This window comes from Pelophylax lessonae (assembly GCF_965119305.1).
Source record: "Pelophylax lessonae genome assembly, chromosome: 4".
Lineage (NCBI taxonomy): Eukaryota > Metazoa > Chordata > Amphibia > Anura > Ranidae > Pelophylax > Pelophylax lessonae.
In genome coordinates, this window is record NC_138771.1 from 100,213,585 (window position 1) to 100,235,339 (window position 21,755).

Below are 21,755 nucleotides of genomic sequence, written 5' to 3' on the forward strand. Positions count from 1 at the left end.
TAGTTGAAGGTAAATCTAAAGGAAATCTAACAACAAAAGTTGTATAGTATGTATCCAGCCTTTAATATGTCTTGGATACTCCCAACAGATCTCTTGCTATAATTTACATCTCTGTATTTTTCCTAAGTTTGGACTGTTCCCACCAACCTTTACGTGTCCCAGCCTCTCCTTTTGCATTCTTCAAACTGTGAAAAAAAAAATAATTCTAACATCAAGAGCAGGATCTCCTCATAATGGCCATATAAGGCCCCGTTCACATTGCAGCGACCCGACTTTTCCGGGCGACCTCACAGGTCGCGGCGCGCTGCTCGCCCCGCAACCTCGGAGCGGCCGGCACAGACTTCATAACATTGAAGTCTATGCAGGTCGCTCCGGGTCGCCCCAAAGAAGCTCCGAACCCTTTTTCTAAGTCGGAGCGACTTGTGTCGCTCCTATTAGAACGGGTCCATAGCTTCTGTATGGCAGGCGACCTACGGCGAAATGTGAGGCGACCAGGTCGCCTCACAGGTGGCCCCAGTGTGAACGGGGGCTCAAGGTGTGCAGACTGTTAGAATCAGTTTAACTCCCAGTTCTGTTTTTAGTAGAATATCCCCTTATAGTGGTTGTAAGCTCTTACATATACCCAGTGAAGTGACTGGCCTCTGGTGATACACAGAGGTGAAAAAACTCCTCCTATATAAGTTCCACCTGTCTATCTGCAGCCCTTTCTTTACATCCATTTTAAAGTCCAGAACTTTAACCACTTCTGGACCGGAAAGGATTTACCCCTTAATGACCAGGCCATTTTCTGCAATACGGTACTGCGTTACTTTAACTGACAATTGAACAATTGCATGGTAGTGTGACGCTGTTCCCACAAATAGAGCTTTCTTATGGTGGTATTTGATCACGTGTGACTTTTTTTGGCGCTATAAATAAAAACGCAATTCTAAAAAAAAAATACAATTTTTTACTTTCTGCTATAACATTCCCAATAAAAAAAAATGTAAATATCAGATTTTTTCATCCTTTTAGGCCAATTTGCATTCTGCTACATATTTATGGTAAAACAAAATCCCAATAAGTGTATATTGATTGGTTTGCGCAAAACTTATTGTGTCTAGAAACTAGGGGGAAAGATTTATTTAATTTTTATTTATTTTTTTACTAGTAATGGCAGCGATCTGCTTTTCAGCAGGGCTGCAACATTGCGGTGGACAGATCGGACACCTAACTGACATTTTTGACACTTTTGGGGGGACCAGTGACATTACTACAGTAATCAGTGCTAAATATATGTACTGACACTGGCAGAGAAGGGGATAACACCAGGGGCAATCAAAGGGTTAAATGTGTCCCAAGAGGGGTGCTTTCTTACTGTGTGGGGGATGTTCTTTCTGCATGAACACAGGAACCTGTGTTCCTAAATACTGTTTACAACGTCAGACCGCTGTTCAGTCTCGACGGGGAGCGATCGCGCGTGCCCGGCGGCAATCACAGCCGCTGGACCTGCTGATCAGCTTCCCCTGTGGCCAATGGGCACACGTTCGCCCACGCTAGCGGTCCCGCAAAGCGGCATACAGTTGCGGTGTTTCTGCAGTAAAACTGCGGTGGGCAGAGAGTTCCGCAAAAAAGGGCAGAGAACTGAAGATGCACCCTGCAGAGCTCTGACACAGGAACAAAGCTGAGGCTGCCGATCTGCTGGCGATTCCTCCCCTGTCTCCATTTTTCTCTTGGCTCTCTAGGAAATTTTGTCAGAAGTGATTCATGCTAATAGAGAAACAAAGCACCAGACAAAGTGACACTTAGATCTTAAAGAGGAGGTCCAGGCGAATTACTGTAGCTGCTAACTTTAAATATTTGAACACTTTCCTGTCCACGAATCCAGCGGCTCTCGTGTGTTGCCGACGGCATTTCTTGGTAGGGAAACTGGCAGTGAAGCCTTGTGGCTTCACAGCCAACTCCCTACTGCGCATGCGTGCCGCGGTTTGTGAATGGCCCTACGGGGGGGGGGGGAAGGAAGAGGGGGGCTGAATTTCCAGAAGACCTTCCTGTGGGGAAATCACCCGGAAGTGGGAGCAGGTACCTGTCAAATCCAGGTACCCACTCCCCCCGAAAGGTGCCAAATGTGGCGGAGGAGGGGGAAGGGGGGTGAGGAAACAAGCGGAGCTTCTTCTTTTGGGTGGAGCTTCGCTTTAACAGAGACAAGCACACAGAAGAGATATGCTTTGTTCACGATTCATGTATGAGGTTTACAACCACTTTCAGTGGTTTATCTAAAAAATGTTTTGCCTAGTTTTAGTTTCTGAATAGATTGTACTAAAATTGTTTGTGTTCTATGCTGACAAATTAAAGTGCTTTTGTAGATTGTGATGTATTTTTTTTTTTTTTCAGGTCTATGCACCCTCTCCGAGTTCTGATGACTTCAACAGAGAGTCTCCAAGTTATCCATCCCCTAAACCACCCAGCAGTATGTTTGCTAGCACTTTTTTTCTTCAAGGTTGGTGATTTTGTGTTGATGATGCTGCTGTTGTACATCAGGTGCAGATGATATAATCTTAGGCCGGCCATAGACACTCGACTTCCCCATAGTTAGGAATTCATTTATTCATATTGACTGTTCATGGTCACCGTAATACAATGACATTTTCAGCCTGACTGCTGTGCTCTGTATTGTGTCATCAAAGCGTCAGTTGTTGGTCTTATATTTTTACCAGCATAGTTTCCCCTTAGATACTGTAATTTATATTTAAAATTTTTATTAAAATTCGATATCTGAACTTTTACACTGTGAACAAGCACCTTGGCTCTTTTGTTTAATGTGTTGTCATGCTATTAATGTTCTTTCTGTTTGTAGATGGGAGTCATAACTCATCAGAGCTGTGGAATTCCTCCAATGGAATTGGTCAGCCGGGCTATGGGGGAATGATGGGCAGTTCATCATCTCACATATCACAGTCAAATAACTATGGCAGCCTACATGACCGTTTGGTAAGAAAGAAGAGTTTATTTTTATATTTATTGGAAGCATTGCTTATTGAGTATTTGAGAATACTTGGGGTAGACACGAGTCTAAATCTACCTTGCCTCTAAAGCCCGATCCATGCTCAGATCACACTCCAGGGGCTAATGATAGGTGGGCGATTTTTGCCAACAAACACACCGCAATCCCATGCTTTGCTACTATATTTGCTAGTGTGTATGTATGTGTGTGTGTATATATATATATATATATATATACACAGTGGGTACGGAAAGTATTCAGACCCCCTTAATTTTTTCACTCTTTGTTATATTGCAGCCATTTGCTAAAATCATTTAAGTTCATTCTTCTTCCTCATGAATGTACACATAGCACCCCATACTGACAGAAAAACACAGAATTGTTGACATTGTTGCAGATTTATTAAAAAAGAAAAACTGAAATATCACATGGTCCTAAGTATTCAGACCCTTTGCTGTGACACTCATATATTTAACTCAGGTGCTTTCCATTTCTTCTGATCATCCTTGAGATGGTTCTACACCTTCATTTGAGTCCAGCTGTGCTTGATTATACTGATTGGACTTGATTAGGAAAGCCACACACCTGTCTATATAAGACCTTCCAGATCACAATGCATGTCGGAGCAAATGAGAATCATGAGGTCAAAGGAACTGCCTGAAGAGCTCAGAGACAGATTTGTGGCAAGGCACAGATCTGGCCAAGGTTACAAAAAGATTTCTGCTGCACTTAAGGTTCCTAAGAGCACAGTGGCCTCCATAATCCTCAAATGGAAGACGTTTGGGACTACCAGAACCCTTCCTAGAGTTGGCCGTCCGGCCAAACTGAGCTATCGGGGGAGAAGAGCCTTGGTGAGAGAGGTAAAGAAGAACCCAAAGATCACTGTGGCTGAGCTCCAGAGATGCAGTCAGGAGATGGGAGAAAGTTGTAGAAAGTCAACCATCACTGCAGCCCTCCACCAGTCGGGGCTTTATGGCAGAGTGGCCCGACGGAAGCCTCTCCTCAGTGTAAGACACATGAAAGCCCGCATGGAGTTTGCTTAAAAAACACCTGAAGGACTTCAAGATGGTGAGAAATAAGATTCTCTGGTCTGATGAGACCAAAATAGAACTTTTTGGCCTTAATTCTAAGCGGTATGTGTGGAGAAAACCAGGCACTACTCATCACCTGTCCAATACAGTCCCAACAGTGAAGCATGGTGGTGGCAGCATCATGCTGTGGGGGTGTTTTTCAGCTGCAGGGACAGGACGACTGGTTGCAGTCGAGGGAAAGATGAATGCGGCCAAGTACAGGGATATCTTGGACAAAAACCTTCTCCAGAGTGCTCTGGACCTCAGACTGGGCCAAAGGTTTACCTTCCAACAAGACAATGACCCTAAGCACACAGCTAAAATAACGAAGGAGTGGCTTCACAAAAACTCCGTGACTGTTCTTTAATGGCCCAGCCAGAGCCCTGACTTAAACCCAATTGAGCATCTCTGGAGAGACCTAAAAATGGCTGTCCACCAACGTTTACCATCCAACCTGACAGAACTGGAGAGGATCTGCAAGGAGGAATGGCAGAGGATCCCCAAATCCAGGTGTGAAAGACTTGTTGCATCTTTCTCAAAAAGACTCCTGGCTGTATTAGATCAAAAGGGGGCTTCTACTAAATACTGAGCAAAGGGTCTGAATACTTAGGACCATGTGATATTTCAGTTTTTCTTTTTTAATAAATCTGCAACAATGTCAACAATTCTGTGTTTTTCTGTCAGTATGGGGTGCTATGTGTACATTCATGAGGAAGAAGAATGAACCTAAATGATTTTAGCAAATGGCTGCAATATAACAAAGAGTGAAAAATTTAAGGGGGTCTGAATACTTTCCGTACCCACTGTATATATATATATATATATATATATATATATATATATATATATATATATATATATATATATATATATATATATATATATATAATATGCTCTGCCCTATATGTACTACAATTCACGTAGAGCTGAATGTGTCTGCAGGTAGATGTGTAGTCCATCTTGGGGGTTAGCAGGAATGGGTGGTTATGTTTACATACACAAGTTGGGGTATTGAAAATGATTGTAGTCAACCTAAAGCAGGATGTCTGAGAATAGCAGAAAAAAGTTTGCATTTGAGAGATGAAAGAAATAGAGAGAGAAGGTCATAGGTAAAACTTTTTTATTTCATTTTGGATAGAGTGAGAGAAGGTTATACCACTGTCAGTCTTTTTGCCATCTGTTTCCCATTGGGGAGATTTGCCTTCACTGCCTGTCCCATAACCAAAACAGGAAGTGAGAGGAAATCCCTGCAACTTAAAAGAATCCCTTGGGGCCCCCAGGTCACCAGAACTAGTGTCTCTATTGGAAGATTTCCCCTCTATTACTTTTCTACGAAAAAACCCATAATTGGGATTTTCTTTTACTTTCATGGATATGGGTAAACAGGACAAATAGAAGGTGGATCGCCCTAAAGGGGGCACAGACAGAAATAAAAACCTGAGTGGGGTTATAATACCTCTCCACTCCTTCCAAAACTAAAAAAAAAAAAAAGCTTTGCCTTTAGTTATACCTTAAGACAAATAATGAGTGAAATGGAGCCTGTTGAAAATCTTTTACAATTTTGTTGATTTCTAATGATTGGAAACAATCTTTACCATGCCTTAGCATGGCCATTGTAGTATAGTATGAAGTAATCCGCAGCAATAATGCAATTTATTTATCTTTTTTCAGAACTATCCACCACATCCGGTTTCACCAACAGATATAAATGCCAGTCTTCCTCCAATGTCCAGCTTCCATCGGGGTGGCACCACAAGCTCCTCTTATGTGGCATCTTCTCACACGCCACCTATCAATGGAACAGACAATCTCATGGGTAAGCCTTCATCTACAGGGTTTCTGCAACCCCAAGATTTGGTTTGATTGTAAGTCTGTAAGCAGTTTTAAAGAAAAATACTTTAGCGTATATATTTACAACTTCTAGTTTACATAAAGCAGAAACTGTATATGTTAGAAATAGCATGTATTATTATTTTTTTTTTGTTTCTGTTAGGTACGGGAAGCAGAGGCAGTGCAGCTGGTAGCTCACAGACTGGGGATGCACTTGGAAAAGCTCTGGCATCTGTAAGTATTTGTATCTTAAGTGCAGCCACAAATGGATATTGGATAGTGTTTACTTCAATGTTAGTGTTACAACAAATCTTAATAAACGGTTTGGGACATTTTGTATACTTAATGACGGATAGCCCGAGCCATTCAGCGATGACATTTTTTCACCACAATCTAGAAGTTTCTGTGCAGCACTGGTGTGTTTTCTCATTTGATTAAATGATGCATGACCTTCTAAAGGAAACAGCTGCCTGTCCTGAGAGTATCACTTTTCACATGGAATGCAAGCTGAGAGTTGTTAAACATAATGCTCACTCAATGTTTCCAGCACACTAATACCAGGATGTATTGATATCTATTGTGTAAGAGATGCACGCATTTTATGAGAGCTTTGTTAAGGATTTTGAAAAGTACTTTTTAACGTTTGATGGGATTATACATGTCAGTTACATGTTTGAAAATAAAAACATATTTTCAGCCCTTTGGTTTTTCTTCTATTAATGTAGTTGTAGTACATTATTGTGTAATTTGGTTATATACGGGTAATCAGTTGTTTGATGTTTGTCATAGATGAAACATCCTGCTGTTTCTTCCCCCACCAACCTTGCCCCAACCCCCCCTTTTTTTTAAAATATATTTAGAATTTGATTTTATACATTTTTTTTTTCCCCCCCCATCCAAGTTGCTGTTTTAGAAACACTCCCAAATTCAGGGTAATTAAACCAAGACATATATGTTTAATCTTTGTGCTGGGTGGGCTATGGTTGTCATGGTGACTTGATTTTGTCATCCTGTGTTGCTGCTTGGCAGGGAGCAGCCAGGTCATTCCATAAATCACCGATGTCATTTCCAAAGGAGATGCATTCCATCTGCTCTATGAATGCATGCCATAGTCTGCACACTACAGATCCTCCGTTACATTTCAGGATTTCACTTGAGGATTTTTAAACTTTTTTTTTTTTTTTTTTAATGCCCACCGCCATTACTTTTTTAATTTTATTGATTAATAATAAAGATCTTTCCCTGTTAAGGTAATATTAGTTCCTTTGTCAAAATGCTATCTTTAAAATAATTCATAAAACTAACTATAAATAGAATCTTCATGATCCCAAGACACATGTGATGCTTGTTTTGCACGGCTGATCACAAATTTGCTAAAGGCCTTTCATGTGTAAAAGATCAGAAGATGAAGCATTTGTTCTTCAGTTTAGGTATTAAAGAGCACACAGAATACTATGTGATTAAACATGTAGGGCCAGATAATACATTTGCAAAGGTTCTTTTATTTTAGGTTTAAGCCTGGATAATTGTGGTCTTAATCTCAGGGTAGCCAAGAAAGAAAATTGTACATGAAAGTATTTACACAAAGTTCCCAAAGCCCTGTGGATTATGCATTAGTTTGGATAATGAACTAGTGTAGATAGAAAGGAAAGAAAATCTTGGTATATTTGCCATTTCAAATGTGTTTCCCTGAACGTTTGCCAAATAATAACCCTTTAAGGTTGTGCCCGCTGAAGGTTATGTGAAGGCAAGGAACATCTGCTTTATTTTATTATCTAATGCCAAATCAAAACATCCAGGGTTTAATTCTGAGGAGATCAAATAGGCATGCTATTTAACTTTGCTGATTATAGAAAACATCTTTGCAGTAACTTATATTCAGAGCATGATGAAACACTGTGCAGTCTGTCTAGTTAAGTGGCCAGCAGTTTTCAGCACAAAGGAAATAAGAATTTGGGGAAGTTGACTTTAAAATTCAATTCATGAATTAGGTTTCTTTGTAGCTTTGAGACTCTATAACATTTACATAACAAGGGGCAACTGAAATGTACACTGCAGTGTTTAATAAATCGGACTAACAGCTCCATGGTCTGGCTCTGTGGGCTTCCCATTGTGTAGCTTTTGTCTTAATCCTTTTCATTAGATGTGGGCATATTGGCACCCCACTGACAGGAATGGACCATGACTGATGGGAGGTGGAGTCTTATTTGTTGATGGAGAATAAGTCATGTTACCATTTATACTTTGAAGAAGGAGTAAGAATTGTTCATTTTGGTGATTTTTAGCTGAGCAGGTCACAAACTGAATATTGAATTTATATTCAGTTTTAAAAATGGTGAAACACCACAGGACATAAATTGCAGGCCTCTAGTTAGTGTTGCATTTATGACTTCTACACAACTCATAAGGGCCATTCTTGGTAATCGTTACCGTATCACATTATCACCTCGGAGTGTGTATGTATTGTGTATTTTTGCAAGCAGGGTCTATGTATTTCCTGTCAGATCCCATAAGCAATTTGTGCACTATGCAGGCAACTTTAAGGATAATGAACTCTTCTATTCAAGTGTGTTTGGCCTGTTGCCAGCATTTTTGTCTCTTGGGAGGTGAAAATATGGGCTTGTATTTCAAATGCAGGAAGCTTAGCTGAGCTTTTGTTTCATTTACACAATGGGAATTGGCTGACCTCAGGCAAGGTAAGCACTGCTGTATGACGACAGCACTAGCATTGCGTAAGAAACTAGAATTTCAAAATATTTCAGACAGAGTTCCCACTATTCTGTGCATTAAATGTGTTTTATTGATGTGTCTCCAGACTGTGTACCCCTTATTTTTCCAATGCTTCAATATGTTCATGGCCTGGAAAAAAAAAGAAATCAGCCAGCAAGATCGTTAAATGCTGACTCTTTGAAACAATGAGTTGTCTGCTTCTATGTTACGCTGCTGCATTATAAATCATTGGCAATGTTAACCTTTACCTGATGTTTTTCTTTTGTCTCTTTTAGATTTATTCTCCAGAACACACCAGCAGTAGTTTCCCATCCAATCCTTCAACACCAGTTGGGTCACCATCTCCTTTGCCGGGTATATATATATTTTTTACTCCATTTAATTTTGAGCTTGAATATGTTTCACTTTATTGTTGAAAACATTTCTTCTGCAGTTTATAGTAAATGTTTACACACTATTTTAGATGAAATTAGTTTAAAAAAATCCAGTTTTCTTTTTTTTTTCTTGTTGGTTGTAGTTAAGGATTCTCCTTTAGGCTAGGTTCACATCTGTGTGGGTGATTCCCGCTGTGGGTCCACACCTGTTCCTAAAGCCACAACCACCCACACAGATAGATGCTCTTCATGCATGCAGGCGCCAATAATACCAATTACCGGCACACCGCACCTACTGGAAATCACACCCGCACTGGGAACTGAACTACACTTGCTGTTCCCATGCAGGCTGTGATTTCAGAAATGCTGCAGGAACCTTTTCTTGCGTTTTCAGGAGGCATGGCAGCCCATTTAAATTAAAAGGCTACCATGCCCACGCAAAATGCAGCACGCAGAGCCGCATATGTGTGAACCTAGGCTTAGAGTGAATTCATATCCTAGTATTTTGTAACACTAGGACAAATGTGCTCTAATCTGAGCATCATTGCAATTCATGAACCTCCGTTCATTTTGTCACTTCCATATGCACCCCAATGCACATCTCCACTGGACAACAGACCTGCATTTTAACACAATGCATAGGTGTGAACTATTGTAATTTCAACCATTGTCATTTATTTCACACAATATTTGTATTACAGTTTAGCAAATCTATATTTTAAATAAAAGTAAAAAAGTCAAAAGTAAAAATAATTTAAAAAAAATCACTCAGATTAATTGTGTTGTACACACTTATAATACCCACGCATTTAGTAAAATATAAAATGAGAATATAGGTTTTAGACACAAACTCAATTGCTACAGCAGCCAAGAATGGGTGTAAACAGTGCAAGCCCACTGTAATTTTCAGATTAAAGGGATCCACCGAATCACTTCCATGGGCCCCCAGAACATGCAACCCCCCTTTTCTCCATCATGTTCTTCAGGCTCCACTATCCCACCTGCTGGCTTAAGGCCCAAATGACAGGTGTTGCTGGGTAGAGGGGAGGGAGACCAGGGAATATTTGATCACTCAACTCCCTTAGCTAGAAAGAGCTTGAAGCGACATATATTACCTCTACCAGGTTTGGCTATCAATTTCCCCCAACTGCAGTGTCCAAAGAAGAAACTAATGGAACGTCATGATCTGTATTCCATTAGTTTCAGTGGTGGGCAGGAGAGACCTCAATCTTCTAACAGACCCCTAATTCCTCAATAAAGAGAACCAGTCTCTCAAAATGCTATTATATAGACTCCTTTACAGCCTCATATGTAATTGCAAGAAAGAGAAGAAAAAAAAAAAGGAGGGGGGGGGTAAAAAGTTAATGACACTGAAGCACTTTAACCACTTGCCGACTGCCTAACGCCGATCTACGTCGGCAGTCAGCCCCTCACAGGCAAAGTGACGTAGGGCTACGTCACTAGCTTGTGAGGGTCTAGGGAGCGAGCGCGCGCGCGCCCCCGGAGGCGCGCTCCCGCTCCCGCGTGGTCACAGACCCCCCCGCGCGTGTGACCAGCGGACCCGATGTCCGCCGGTCACTCGGCGATCGGCGGGGGAGAGGGAGAATGTCAGGCAGCTTGTGTAAACAAGCTGCCTGTCATTCTCCTCGCTGTAAAGACACTGATAAAACGGATCTAGTATGTAGATCCGTTGATCAGTGTCCTTACAGCTCAAGCCACAGCCAATCACAGTAGAAAGCACGCCCCTAGGGATACACACAGCCCCTCCCTTCCAAATAAAGTTAACCCCTTCACAACCAGTGTATTTTTACAGTAACAGTGCATATGTATAGCACTGATTACTGTAGAAATGTCACTGGTAACCCCAAAAGTGTCACAAATGTCAGTCAAGGGTCCGATCTGTCCGCCCCAATGTCGCAGTACCGCAAAAAAAATCGCAGATCGCCGCCATTACGCGTTAAAAAAAAAAAACAACAAAAATGACAAAAATCTTTCCCTTTGTTAGTAAACGCGATAACTTTTGCGCAAACCAATCAAAATACGCTTTTTGCGATTTTTTTTTACCAAACATATGTAGCATAAAACAAATTGGCCGAAAATTTTAAAAAATTTTGATTTTTACTTTTTTTTTGGGGGGAGTTTCATATAAAAAAATGTGAAAAATATTGTTATTTTTGCAAAATTGACGCTCTTTTTTTGTTTATAGCGCGTGATCAAAAAATCGCACAGGTGATCAAATACCACCAAAAGAAAGCTCTGTTTGTGGGAAAAAAAGGACGTCAAATTCGTTTAGGTACAGCGTCGCACGACCGCGCAATTGTCCGTTAAATTCACGCAGTGCCGAATCGCAAAATACCCCCTGGTCAGGAAGGGGGTAAAATCTTCCGGGGCTTAAGTGGTTAAACCCACACCCCTACATACAAACGTAAATGTGTTTGGGGGGGGGGGTCTACGTACAAATACGGCAATTATGTTATCTGTTGCTGCACATGACAGTGCGAGCAATAATTATTGGGCCATCATTTATGGTAAACTCCAAGTTGAATATTATTATACAGGATTTATATAGAGCCAACAGTTTGCACAGAGCTTTAGAACATGAGAGCAGACAGTACAGTTACAATACAGTTCACATAGAGGGGGGATCAGAGGGTCCTGCTCATTAGAGCTTACAATCTAGGAGATGACAACCTTTAAGGGCTCTTAAAGCTTTGCGTATGGACAATACCCTGTACCAAAGTTCGTACAATACAGATAGATGAAGGTCTCTTGCATTCATATGTTCTTGCATGCAAAAACTTGATCATTAAATAGCTGGAGTGGGTTAGAAGTGATCTTTTTCCTGTGATAGTAAAGGACAACAGTTAAAAGTAACAAGGTAAAGAAGGAAGGGGTTCCCTACTGCAGAGAGTTGGCAGAAAAGTGTAATCATTTTTTTGCCACCACTGTAACTGTTTGCAGAGCAAAGGCTAAAAATAACTTGCAAGTATGATTTTGTTAGAGACGTTCACCCAGCTGCAGTCACTAATGTAGAAGGATTCAGGCAGCTGGAAAAACCTCCTGATCGCTGACTATTTCCTGAACTGCTGAACTCACATGTACCAGTCTCCTTTGTCTTCAGTGAACCTAGAAAAGCACGGCTCTGAGTACTTCCTAGTCAAACGCTTTAGACAACCACCCGAATTGGCCAGCTTAGCTGAGGATCAGACTTTCTATGTCTATTTGTAACTATGGGTCTTCCGATAAAGAGCACCTGCCACTACCTAGGCTTATAGTCTCATAGGGTTATTATAGAGACAAGGGTAGGTGAGATACTTTTTATTGCTGAGATGCTCCCCATTGTATTTTATTTTCTTATCATGGTCTCTGCAAAATGTTGGTAACTTTTATTGCAGCATTTTGCTAGAAAGGCCAACAACATTTTCATAACAGTATGGTAGAGAATGATGGGCAATTCCATTTAGATACTGTGAGAATCAATTTGAGTTAACCTGTTGCTGCCCATGCAAAATGCATGTGTGTTGCAGCAAAGAGCACCCACACACCGCACATATGCATGCAGGAACGGCAGAGGTTACTGTGCTGAGAGCACACTCCCAGCACAGTGACTGAGCTATCAAAGACAGGTCCTGGTCTCTAGTATTGTGTGGGAGTCAGCAGGACTGGCTTCTGATCATGTGACCATTGAGAGAGCCAATCAGTTTCTCACCTGATGGAGCAGACCTCCCCAGACATAATAGCCTAGTTAAAAGAGATGCTGGAGTTAAGCAGGAAGGGGTTAGTTGACGTTCATCAGGTACTCTTTGTAGTATAGATTTAAAATTTGCCTGTTTTAGGTGAGAAAGTCAGGTGAGACAAAAATGTAAAAAATAAAATGTTTCCTCTATCTTAGTAAATTTTTATGAACTCATAAAACTGTGTTTTTGTATTATCGTTTTATTTTAAGTTCCCTTTTTAATGGGAAAAAATACCATCCCAGTATCTGTGTCTGTGGATTATTCAAAGAGGATCTTCGCGCTGTATGAAAAAAAATTAGTCAGCAGCTACAAATACTGTAGCTGCAGACTTTTAGTAAAAGGACACTTGCCTGTCCAAGGATCCAGTGTCATCGTCACCAATATTCGGATCCTCAGTGCGAGCATGTTTACTAAGGGAAGCCAGCTATGACTCTTTACAGCTTCACAGCCAGCTTCTCACTGTGCATGCCCAAGCTGCGCTGCGCTTTGTGAGTGGCCCCACAGTAAAGGGATTTGGGGGGTGGGGGGTGGCGGGCGAAGGAAGTGGGTACCTGTCAAAGTCCGGCACTGGCTCCCCCTCTAAAAAAAATTCAAAAGTGATAGAGGAAGGGGGTAGGAGAAGGAAAAACGCTACTTCCCCTTTTGTGTAAAGTTACTCTTTAAAAGCAAGTGAGGATTGTACATAATGTTTTTAGCCTAACTTTAGCCTTTTCCTTTTCTGCATTTTATTATAGGCTGGTTAAATCCAGGTTTCCTTAATTATTAATAACTTCAGACGCTGTGCTAAATAGTTGCAAGTATGATAGTTATCTGATGTATGAATAATGAACTGTGGGTGACTGTCTGCTCCCGCACTCCCACTTCAGCTGTCTAGTAAAATGTGAACAGCTGTTCTGCTCAGACCAACATTGAAAGTCCTGTGATTTTTTTTTTTTTTTTAAATATACAGTGATACAGTAGTATTACGATGAAATTTTAACAGCATAAAGATAATATTGAAAAGATCACTGTCTGAATGATATGGTAACTTATACTGTTATTTTAGCATAACAAAGTACATCCATCTGATTAAATATTTTTTCTTTAATTTGATGTATCATAGATAGTGTGGTCTGAAATTATAAACATCCTGCTTTTTGTTAATTGCATGGTCAGCCTTAAAGTAAATAATGGAATAATTTACAGTAAATACACCAGTACATATTTGGCAATCTTTCAATTCACATCTTCAAACCCTGGCGTTGTATGCGTTTTTTCTTTTTTTCTTTTTTTTTCTTTTAACATTATCAAGCTTGAAAGCTACAGGTTTTGTTTTTACATAATTTCCTGTGCTTTTCTATTGTTTTCCCCAGCACTTTTAGTGTTAATATATAATCAGCTCTGTGGTGGATATTTTACAAAGCAGTGTAAGGGCCAGTTCACAGCAAAACCCGGTGCAGGAAAGGCGCGTTCCGTACGTGTTTCCTGCACCGCATTCAAACATCCAGCCCTTGTGATGTGGATGCAGGTGCCCAGGGTACTGTTAATACCCAAACGCAGGTTGCGAAAGCAGTACATTTGCGGGGCACCAAATCACAGTACCATGCAGTTTGATGTGGCTCATTTTTAAAAACATATGCATTACTTTCCCTGCATTCAGTGCAATTTCAGCCTATTCAAATAAACAGTTTGTCAAAATTATACCGCACAAAAATTGCACGCGAATGAGGCATGCAGTCCTACGCATTCCCTGTGTGAACTGACCCTAAGTGCAGAAAACAATCAAAACCGATTATTTGAACACTGACGTTGAAAATTAGGCGTTTATAGTGTCTCTAAAAGGTATTTCCTTTTAAATTGCTTTAGGTTTCATGTAATTAGCAACGATGTGGCAGCACAGTAAAGGAAAATTCACACATTTGTATTCTGTTTAAAATGGGAAGAAATTCTGGTTCTGAAGAAGTTTCACTTGGTATTAGGATGAAGTTCACTGACTTTCTGTATTTGACCCTTTAAAACTTTGGAGGTGGATCTTCAGTAGTCAACCTTTGTTTGTTAGTCCCTCCTGAGTGATTTATTGATTGATTAGAAAGGATCACCTGATGTGGTAAATTAAAACTTGAGCAGTGAGTGATAAGTAGCAGCAGCTGCTAAAACAAGCTCTGCCAAACTGAGCTTCTGAATCAACACATCTAATGAGGAAGAGTGTGGCTGCCCTTCGTACAGTTACATGAAAGAATGGATTCTCTTTCTAGTATCTAGAGAGAAGCACAGAATTCATCTGTACAAATGTGTAACCGTCTTTCCAGCATAGATACTTCATTCTTAACAAACTGTAACCACCCAGCATTTGTGGAATCTGACATGTTGCCTTTTCTCTAAATGCTGCTCACTGCTGTTTTGTCTTTGTGCATTGCTTTTTATTGGAAACGATATTCATTTGTGAAATACCCAGCAACGAATTTGTAATAAACTTATCCCTGCTTTCCCAGACACAGTTGTGATTGAAGAAACATACCCATAGGCCTTTTCTTTGATGTGCTTTTTTCGGTGTTCAGTGGCATATCCATAATTTATTAATGTTGTTGCTGCATTATTCAGTGAGTGAGGTTATATGGAAAGTGACGCGTGAGCAAATAAATCATTTATGTCTTGTTCATCACGGGGAGGAGACCGCATAGAACTGATAAACGGGTGTCACTTTTTTTATAGGCCATTTGATATTGTTCATCCATGTCAGTCATTGGACCTGCACACAGTTATATTGCAGTGTATTTAATAAAACCTGTGCTTAGTTGTACAAATTAGAGGGATTATTCTCAATGGGTATATATGGTATTGTAAACTCCTGCTTGCTAAAGTGAGTGCTTTTTTCTGAACCCTTCCATGGAGATGGTCACAAACCTAATAATCATTTAGTCATTGCTCTCAGACTTATACATGGCGCACACTATCAGTTTTTTTTTTTCATTCAACCCAGTAGGCTGAATGAAAAAAAAGAAAAATGGGGAGCTCGCTGTACTAACTATCTAATATTAGCACTGCGATCTCCCCACTGGGCTATTGTGTTCTGGCAGGGGGACTCCTGATTTGCTGATCGGATACTGATCGGCAGAATGTGTAGTCATTGCTCTCAGACTTAAACATGGCACACACTATCAGTTTTTTTTTTCATTCAACCCAGTAGGCTGAATGAAAAAAGAAAAATGGGGAGCTCGCTGTACTATCTAATATTACTACAACAATCTCCCCACTGGGCTATTGTGTTCTGGCAAGGGGACTGCTGATTGGATCCTGATCGGCAGATGTTTTTCTGGCATGCCCCTTCGACAGAAGCTGGACAGACTGACTGCTGTACACGTGGGCCAAATGGAGGCTGGTTTCTGTTAAACCGGACGATATTCAGCCTGTGTGTACCAGGCTTTAGCGCTCTTAATATAGAATAGATTTTTTTCATGTGGTCCTTGATGAATTTTTCCTACCCCTGCAGACTATGCAATGGAGAGAAGGGTCACTCTTTGGTTACCCTTTGACTGCTTAGGTATGCTTTTCCTTGCCATGTTGTTAACCTGTGCTTTCCTTGAATATTGAAAACATCACTCAAACTGGTGTTGGTCAGGATATCCCCTGTTTTAGGATTTAATAAATAACCAAAAGTAAGCCTATAACTAACAACACCACTTTAAATGTGTTTTTGTCTTCAAAAGTATGCAATGAACATCTTTTAAAAAGTCAATGCAGGTTTTATTTTCATAACTTGTACGTTAAACAATTTGTTATAGTCCTATGTCCTATTCTTTTCTAGTTGCCAACCAGTGGTCTAGACAAGGAGGGCAAACACCGTCATCTCCAAGCTATGAAAATTCCCTCCACTCCCTGGTAAGTGGGTTTGTATTGTTGTTTTATGGAAAGTGTGCTTTTAAAGTTCTTACATTTTTCATAGCTGTCCGTTTCTTTAGGAAGTCAGCCGTATGATGTTACAGATAAATTCTTTGCTAGCAAGTGGTCTGGTTTGAATGAACAATATAAAACATATAGGGTGTGTCTTTCACCATCTGTTCCCTAGTCGTCAAGCCTCTGTTTAAGAGACAGCTGCTGCTAAATTACTGTTATGGGAGGCTAGTATCCTCCTATAAACCCAAAGCTCGTTTTCAGCACTAATGTGTAGTGAAAAGGGTATAGTTCATGAAATGATGCAAGTTGTTTTGATGAACCTAAAACCAAAGCGTCAAACTGCTTTTTCATCTGACTTGCCACATTTAAGGAAACTGCTTTTACTGGGCTTGAATGAAGTGTAGTTATTTCCACTACTCTTCTCAGCCATAAAGGCATTCACTTCTCTTTGTCACCTGTGTTTGCTTTCACACATTTTAGCTTTTTTTTTTTTTCAAAAGTATGTTCATTCAACCCATTCCACTTTAGAACTCCACTAACAATCCCATGCAATAAAACATTAGTATTTATTTAGTTAGCCAGACTGAATACTCATGATTTTAATATTTTTCTTTAACTTTTTTTTTTATTTTAAATAATCGTATGAATTTAACCTATACCACCAAAATGACCAAATCTGACTGGAAAAGATAAAAAAACTCAAAGCATTCATTTATTAACAGTTGGTAGGTTGTAAAAGACAAGAAGGGTATATAGTCAAAGATAAAATGATTTCTTTATGCTTCTTGTTTTGTACTAACTTGTCTGTAGGCTCATGTATTTCTTTACAATTGGACCCCTGCATTAACGTGACTAACATTTCAAGCAGACACGCGCATCAGCCTTTCCTCTTCTTCCCTTTAATTAATCTTAACCTTTGCTGTGCTTCTTGTTCTGTCTTGACTTTGCCAGAAAAATCGGGTTGAACAGCAACTCCACGAGCATTTGCAAGATGCTATGTCATTCTTAAAGGATGTCTGTGAGGTAGTAGTATTTCTCTTTAGCTGGTGCAATTTGTTTTGTGTTTGTTTTTGCCGCTTTATCCCCATTTTCCTTCCCTACACCTTGCTTTGCGTAATACAAATACCCCTGTATGTACAATTTTTTTTTTTTAACCTGTTCATAAATCTGATTTCAGAGAGCTGTTGTGCTGTTTTATTTACTTTACAAATCTGAGCTCAATGAGTAATTTTACATTTTGAAACTAGAAAGAATTAAAAATACAAGATTAATTTACCTTTTTTGAGTTACTTATAAATGTGTGTGGCTGATAAATGTGATCTTATTACTTTGTAGCCAAGTGTTGGGTGCCAATATGCAGATGAAATGAAAGCGTTTAATTTAGAAGTTTGCACATAATGGGCCACCACCATATTTTCAATAGTCTGGTTGTCACATTGGTGAATTAATGCATCTCTTGTATGACTTCATCTATTGCCTCTGGCTTAGTCTGTGCATTCACCCCCATCTCTTTGATTTAGGTATTTTGGATTGCCGAATCTGTTGAGCATCAGTTCACATGCAGCTAAAGTATTCATTTATGGGCAGCTTCAGAGTTTTGGCAAATATTTAATCCTGTAAATAAACATCACAAGTTAATAGAGAAAAAGCCAATTAGATTATTATTCCTCTACTTTTCACTAGTCGTCATATATTCAGTAAATTGCTGTTTAGCCACGCCAATATCAATCTCTACTAACATTTAAATTGGCAATCCCAATTTGACTAACTATTTCTAAATACGAATAGAGATCTCCTGTTGCCTGCACACAGTGGAAGTGGTTAGTTTACTGTTCTTGTTGCCTTTACTCCATTAAAGGGAAACAAACTTATATTTTTAGTTATCATTGCAGTGTTAATCCTGAAGTAATTTTAGCATGTCCACCCTTTATATTTTATTTAGATTTTCAGATTAGCAGGTAGTGAAGAGCTTCCAATTGCTCACTGTATTTTACCCTCTCTCATTAGAAACTTTTTAGACAAACCTGGCATAAATCATGTGCATGGTTTTTAGTGAATTGTCTGATTTAAAAAAAATGCATTATGAGAATGAACAGTAAAGCCCAACCATTGTGCAGTATTGCAATGCAGGAAGCCTGGACCCACTTCACAACTGTGTTTATATGTGTTTGACATGCATTACTACTGAACTCTATCTATCGTCTGTTTTGATGAGAGAGTACCAAGATGCAGCAAGCAGGATTCTGTTTAATGCATCACACCTAAAACGCCCAGGTGTCAAAGTCGCCCTACTCTGAATATGTAATGAATGAACTGATCTGAATGTACTCCCATTTATAATTAGAAGAGCAATATTTTTAAAACCTTTACACAAGAATATGATTTACATCAGTCTTCTCTTTTTTTCATATGGAAACTTTAGGTGTTGAAACCATAAAGTGTTTGCACATCTTAAATACACAAATGGTAGAGCAATCTTCTGTTTGTTAATAAAAAAAAAAAAAAAAAAACATACTACAATACTGTAATCACTGGAACTTTAACATTCCATATGTTGCTGAATAAAAACCATTATTATTTGAAGGCTTGAGTTGCCTCAACCTACAATTAAACCCTTGATAAAAATGTTGGACTTCAGACATTAAAATAACTGATTTTGTTTCGTCACAGCAGTCCCGAATGGAAGATCGTTTGGATAGGCTTGATGATGCTATACATGTACTGCGGAACCATGCAGTAGGACCTTCCACAAGCATGCCCGCTGATATCCACAGCTTACTGGGCGCAGCACACAATGGACCCATTGTAAGCCTGACATCTAACTATGGAACAGCTGGACTTGTACCAAACAGACAAACCTCAATAGTAAGTGCATCATACTGGTCTTTCATGTTGTGTTTGATTTGTACTGTTATTTTTAACTACATGTTGTGTGAATTGGTAAATGATCAGTGTTATGGAAATCCTGGTAGGCAGGAGTTAACTAAAATGTGTTAACAGATAGCATTATAATAAATTTGGACAGACTAACAAGATTAAGTAAGGACACCTGCTACTTATTTCAGATTAGAGGTACAACATTTAGGAAGAGAAATGAAGAAAAAACTGAATAGCCTGCATACTCTGACCTTGTCAGTGGCCCATAAAATCCTGCTGTGCCATGTGCCGAAAGCAGGCACTTTCTGCAGAGTATATTTTAGCTTATACATGCATTTTTTCCAGATGTGTAATAATTGGCAGAACATTTTTTCTCCTTGAAATACTGTGCAGAGAGAGTGAATAGGAAAAGCAGTCAAGAGGGACTGAATTTCAAGCGTTCTGGTCTGGAAAAGCTGTTTATTGTAAATTGGAACTAGTCTTCAATAGCAGATGCTGGCAGAATGCAGCTTGAATGTGAATGTTTTTTGAGCAGGCCTAAAATTTTATTTTTTTCCCCCCAGTTCAACCCCACAAAAATGAATAGAGACCGAACACAGCTGTAGTGGAAGTAACACTGGAAAGGAAACAAATTCTAGAGTAATCCCTAAGCAGGGTAAAATTATTTATTCCATCTTTATTAAAGCATGGGAACTATTAAGGAAAATAGGGTAAAATAATATTTTCAGTCCTAGTAAGCATGCTGATTTTTAATTATTTTGAAATGCAAAATTTCTAGAACAGGTAACAAATCATCAAAACATTACAGAAAAGAAGGCTTGCCAACAATAATTCTCTTAATGCATAGTCCTGTTCGTGGATGCGCTGTTACAGTGACTAATTCAAGAGACTCATATATAAATTTTTAAGGGCTGTTGTCTTGGTGATGCATTCTTTTTTCATAAAATGAAATAATCTGTTTTAAGACACTACCAGAATGTCTAGTTAGTAGGGAGTCTTAATCCAGAACCGATTTATGAAGCAAAAACAGTGTTTTGTAATGTTACATTTAATTCCAATAGGTTTCGTTTGCGTATGTTTGTGGAGATGGTTCTCTTAAAACCGAAGTAAACTGCGCCAATTTTTATCTTTAAAAAAAAACCTTGCAAAGTAAAGGCATAATGTGCTAGTATGTATATAAGGTGCATATCAACCAGGTTAATAAACACAAGCAGCGCTAATAATTATAAATCACAGTCATAAAGTGAAATAAAATAAACTCTGCATTAGCAGAGCTAACATCATTCAGCAATGTGGATTGTATTGGATAGTATCTGGACTTTTTATTTTATTTAATTGTATTCATGTATTTTAATATAGGTTCATCACATGTTTAGCATGGGTTTATATATATCTTTTATTGTATATTGCATGGATGGGTTTTATATATTTTTTTATATGTAATCTCATACTATTGCACATTTACATTTATATGTATTATCCTTGTCCGACATTGATTCCCTTTTGCCAATATGTTGGAACATATGCAGGGTAGAATTTTATGTTTTAGGATAAATATAAGTATGTGAAATCGGCGGCATACTAATATTTTAGCAGCTATGATACATTGGTTTGTTCACACATGTATAGTAGGGCAGTACGGTGTGATCAAAAGATCAGAATTAAATGCCATTGCTATAGATTGTTATTAGTAAGAGAAATTAGCCACCGATTTCACATCAACATACATGGAACGATGCTGGCACCGGATTGCGTAAGATTCATACGAGTCGGTAGTAATACTGGTGATATGTTCCCTGCATGAGGCAGTAATACCGTAAGGGATTACCAAACTCGCAGTACTAGCATTGTAAATGGTAACTCTTATCGTTAGGAGGTTTACTATGCACTGGTCCCTCCGCTAATGGCTGACCGCGACAGCTGCGGCGACGCTGAAGCGCTTAATGCCGAGTGGAGAGACTAGATAAAAGGGAGTGACGTGACCGCGCAAGCACGCCCTCCGTTGAAGCCCTCTGACGAAACGCGTCAGAGCGGTGACTTGCGCGGTCACCCAGGCAACAGGACGCCGTCTAACCTCGAGGAGCGGTAACTTCCGGGACGCCACACAGCGAGCGGGAGACCGACAAGCGGCTGGACGGTAACTGTGATGCCGATACTATTGACATGCTGTTTATGTTTTGTGCCATTGTGAGTGTAATGGGAGAGGGTTTTTAATAATAAAGGTGCATTTGTTATCAAACGCTATTGCCCTATGTGCATCTTTCTTACTCCCTTACACGCT

At 39.5% G+C, this 21,755-nt stretch overlaps 1 protein-coding gene across 6 annotated transcripts in view; it reads left to right on the plus strand.

Moving 5' to 3' along the window:
* TCF12 (transcription factor 12) overlaps positions 1-21,755 on the plus strand; it is a 289,221-nt gene that overhangs the window by 251,609 nt on the left and 15,857 nt on the right. For 2 of the 6 annotated variants that reach the window (XM_082256686.1, XM_082256690.1), the window contains 8 exons: positions 2,374-2,479; positions 2,837-2,970; positions 5,725-5,869; positions 6,047-6,117; positions 8,889-8,967; positions 16,509-16,582; positions 17,549-17,620; positions 19,268-19,462. In XM_082256686.1, the coding sequence (XP_082112812.1) occupies positions 2,374-2,479; positions 2,837-2,970; positions 5,725-5,869; positions 6,047-6,117; positions 8,889-8,967; positions 16,509-16,582; positions 17,549-17,620; positions 19,268-19,462 (876 nt within the window). The remainder of the gene's footprint in view (positions 1-2,373; positions 2,480-2,836; positions 2,971-5,724; positions 5,870-6,046; positions 6,118-8,888; positions 8,968-16,508; positions 16,583-17,548; positions 17,621-19,267; positions 19,463-21,755) is intronic. The other 4 variants (XM_082256688.1, XM_082256691.1, XM_082256687.1 and 1 more) reach the window with 3 other exon arrangements.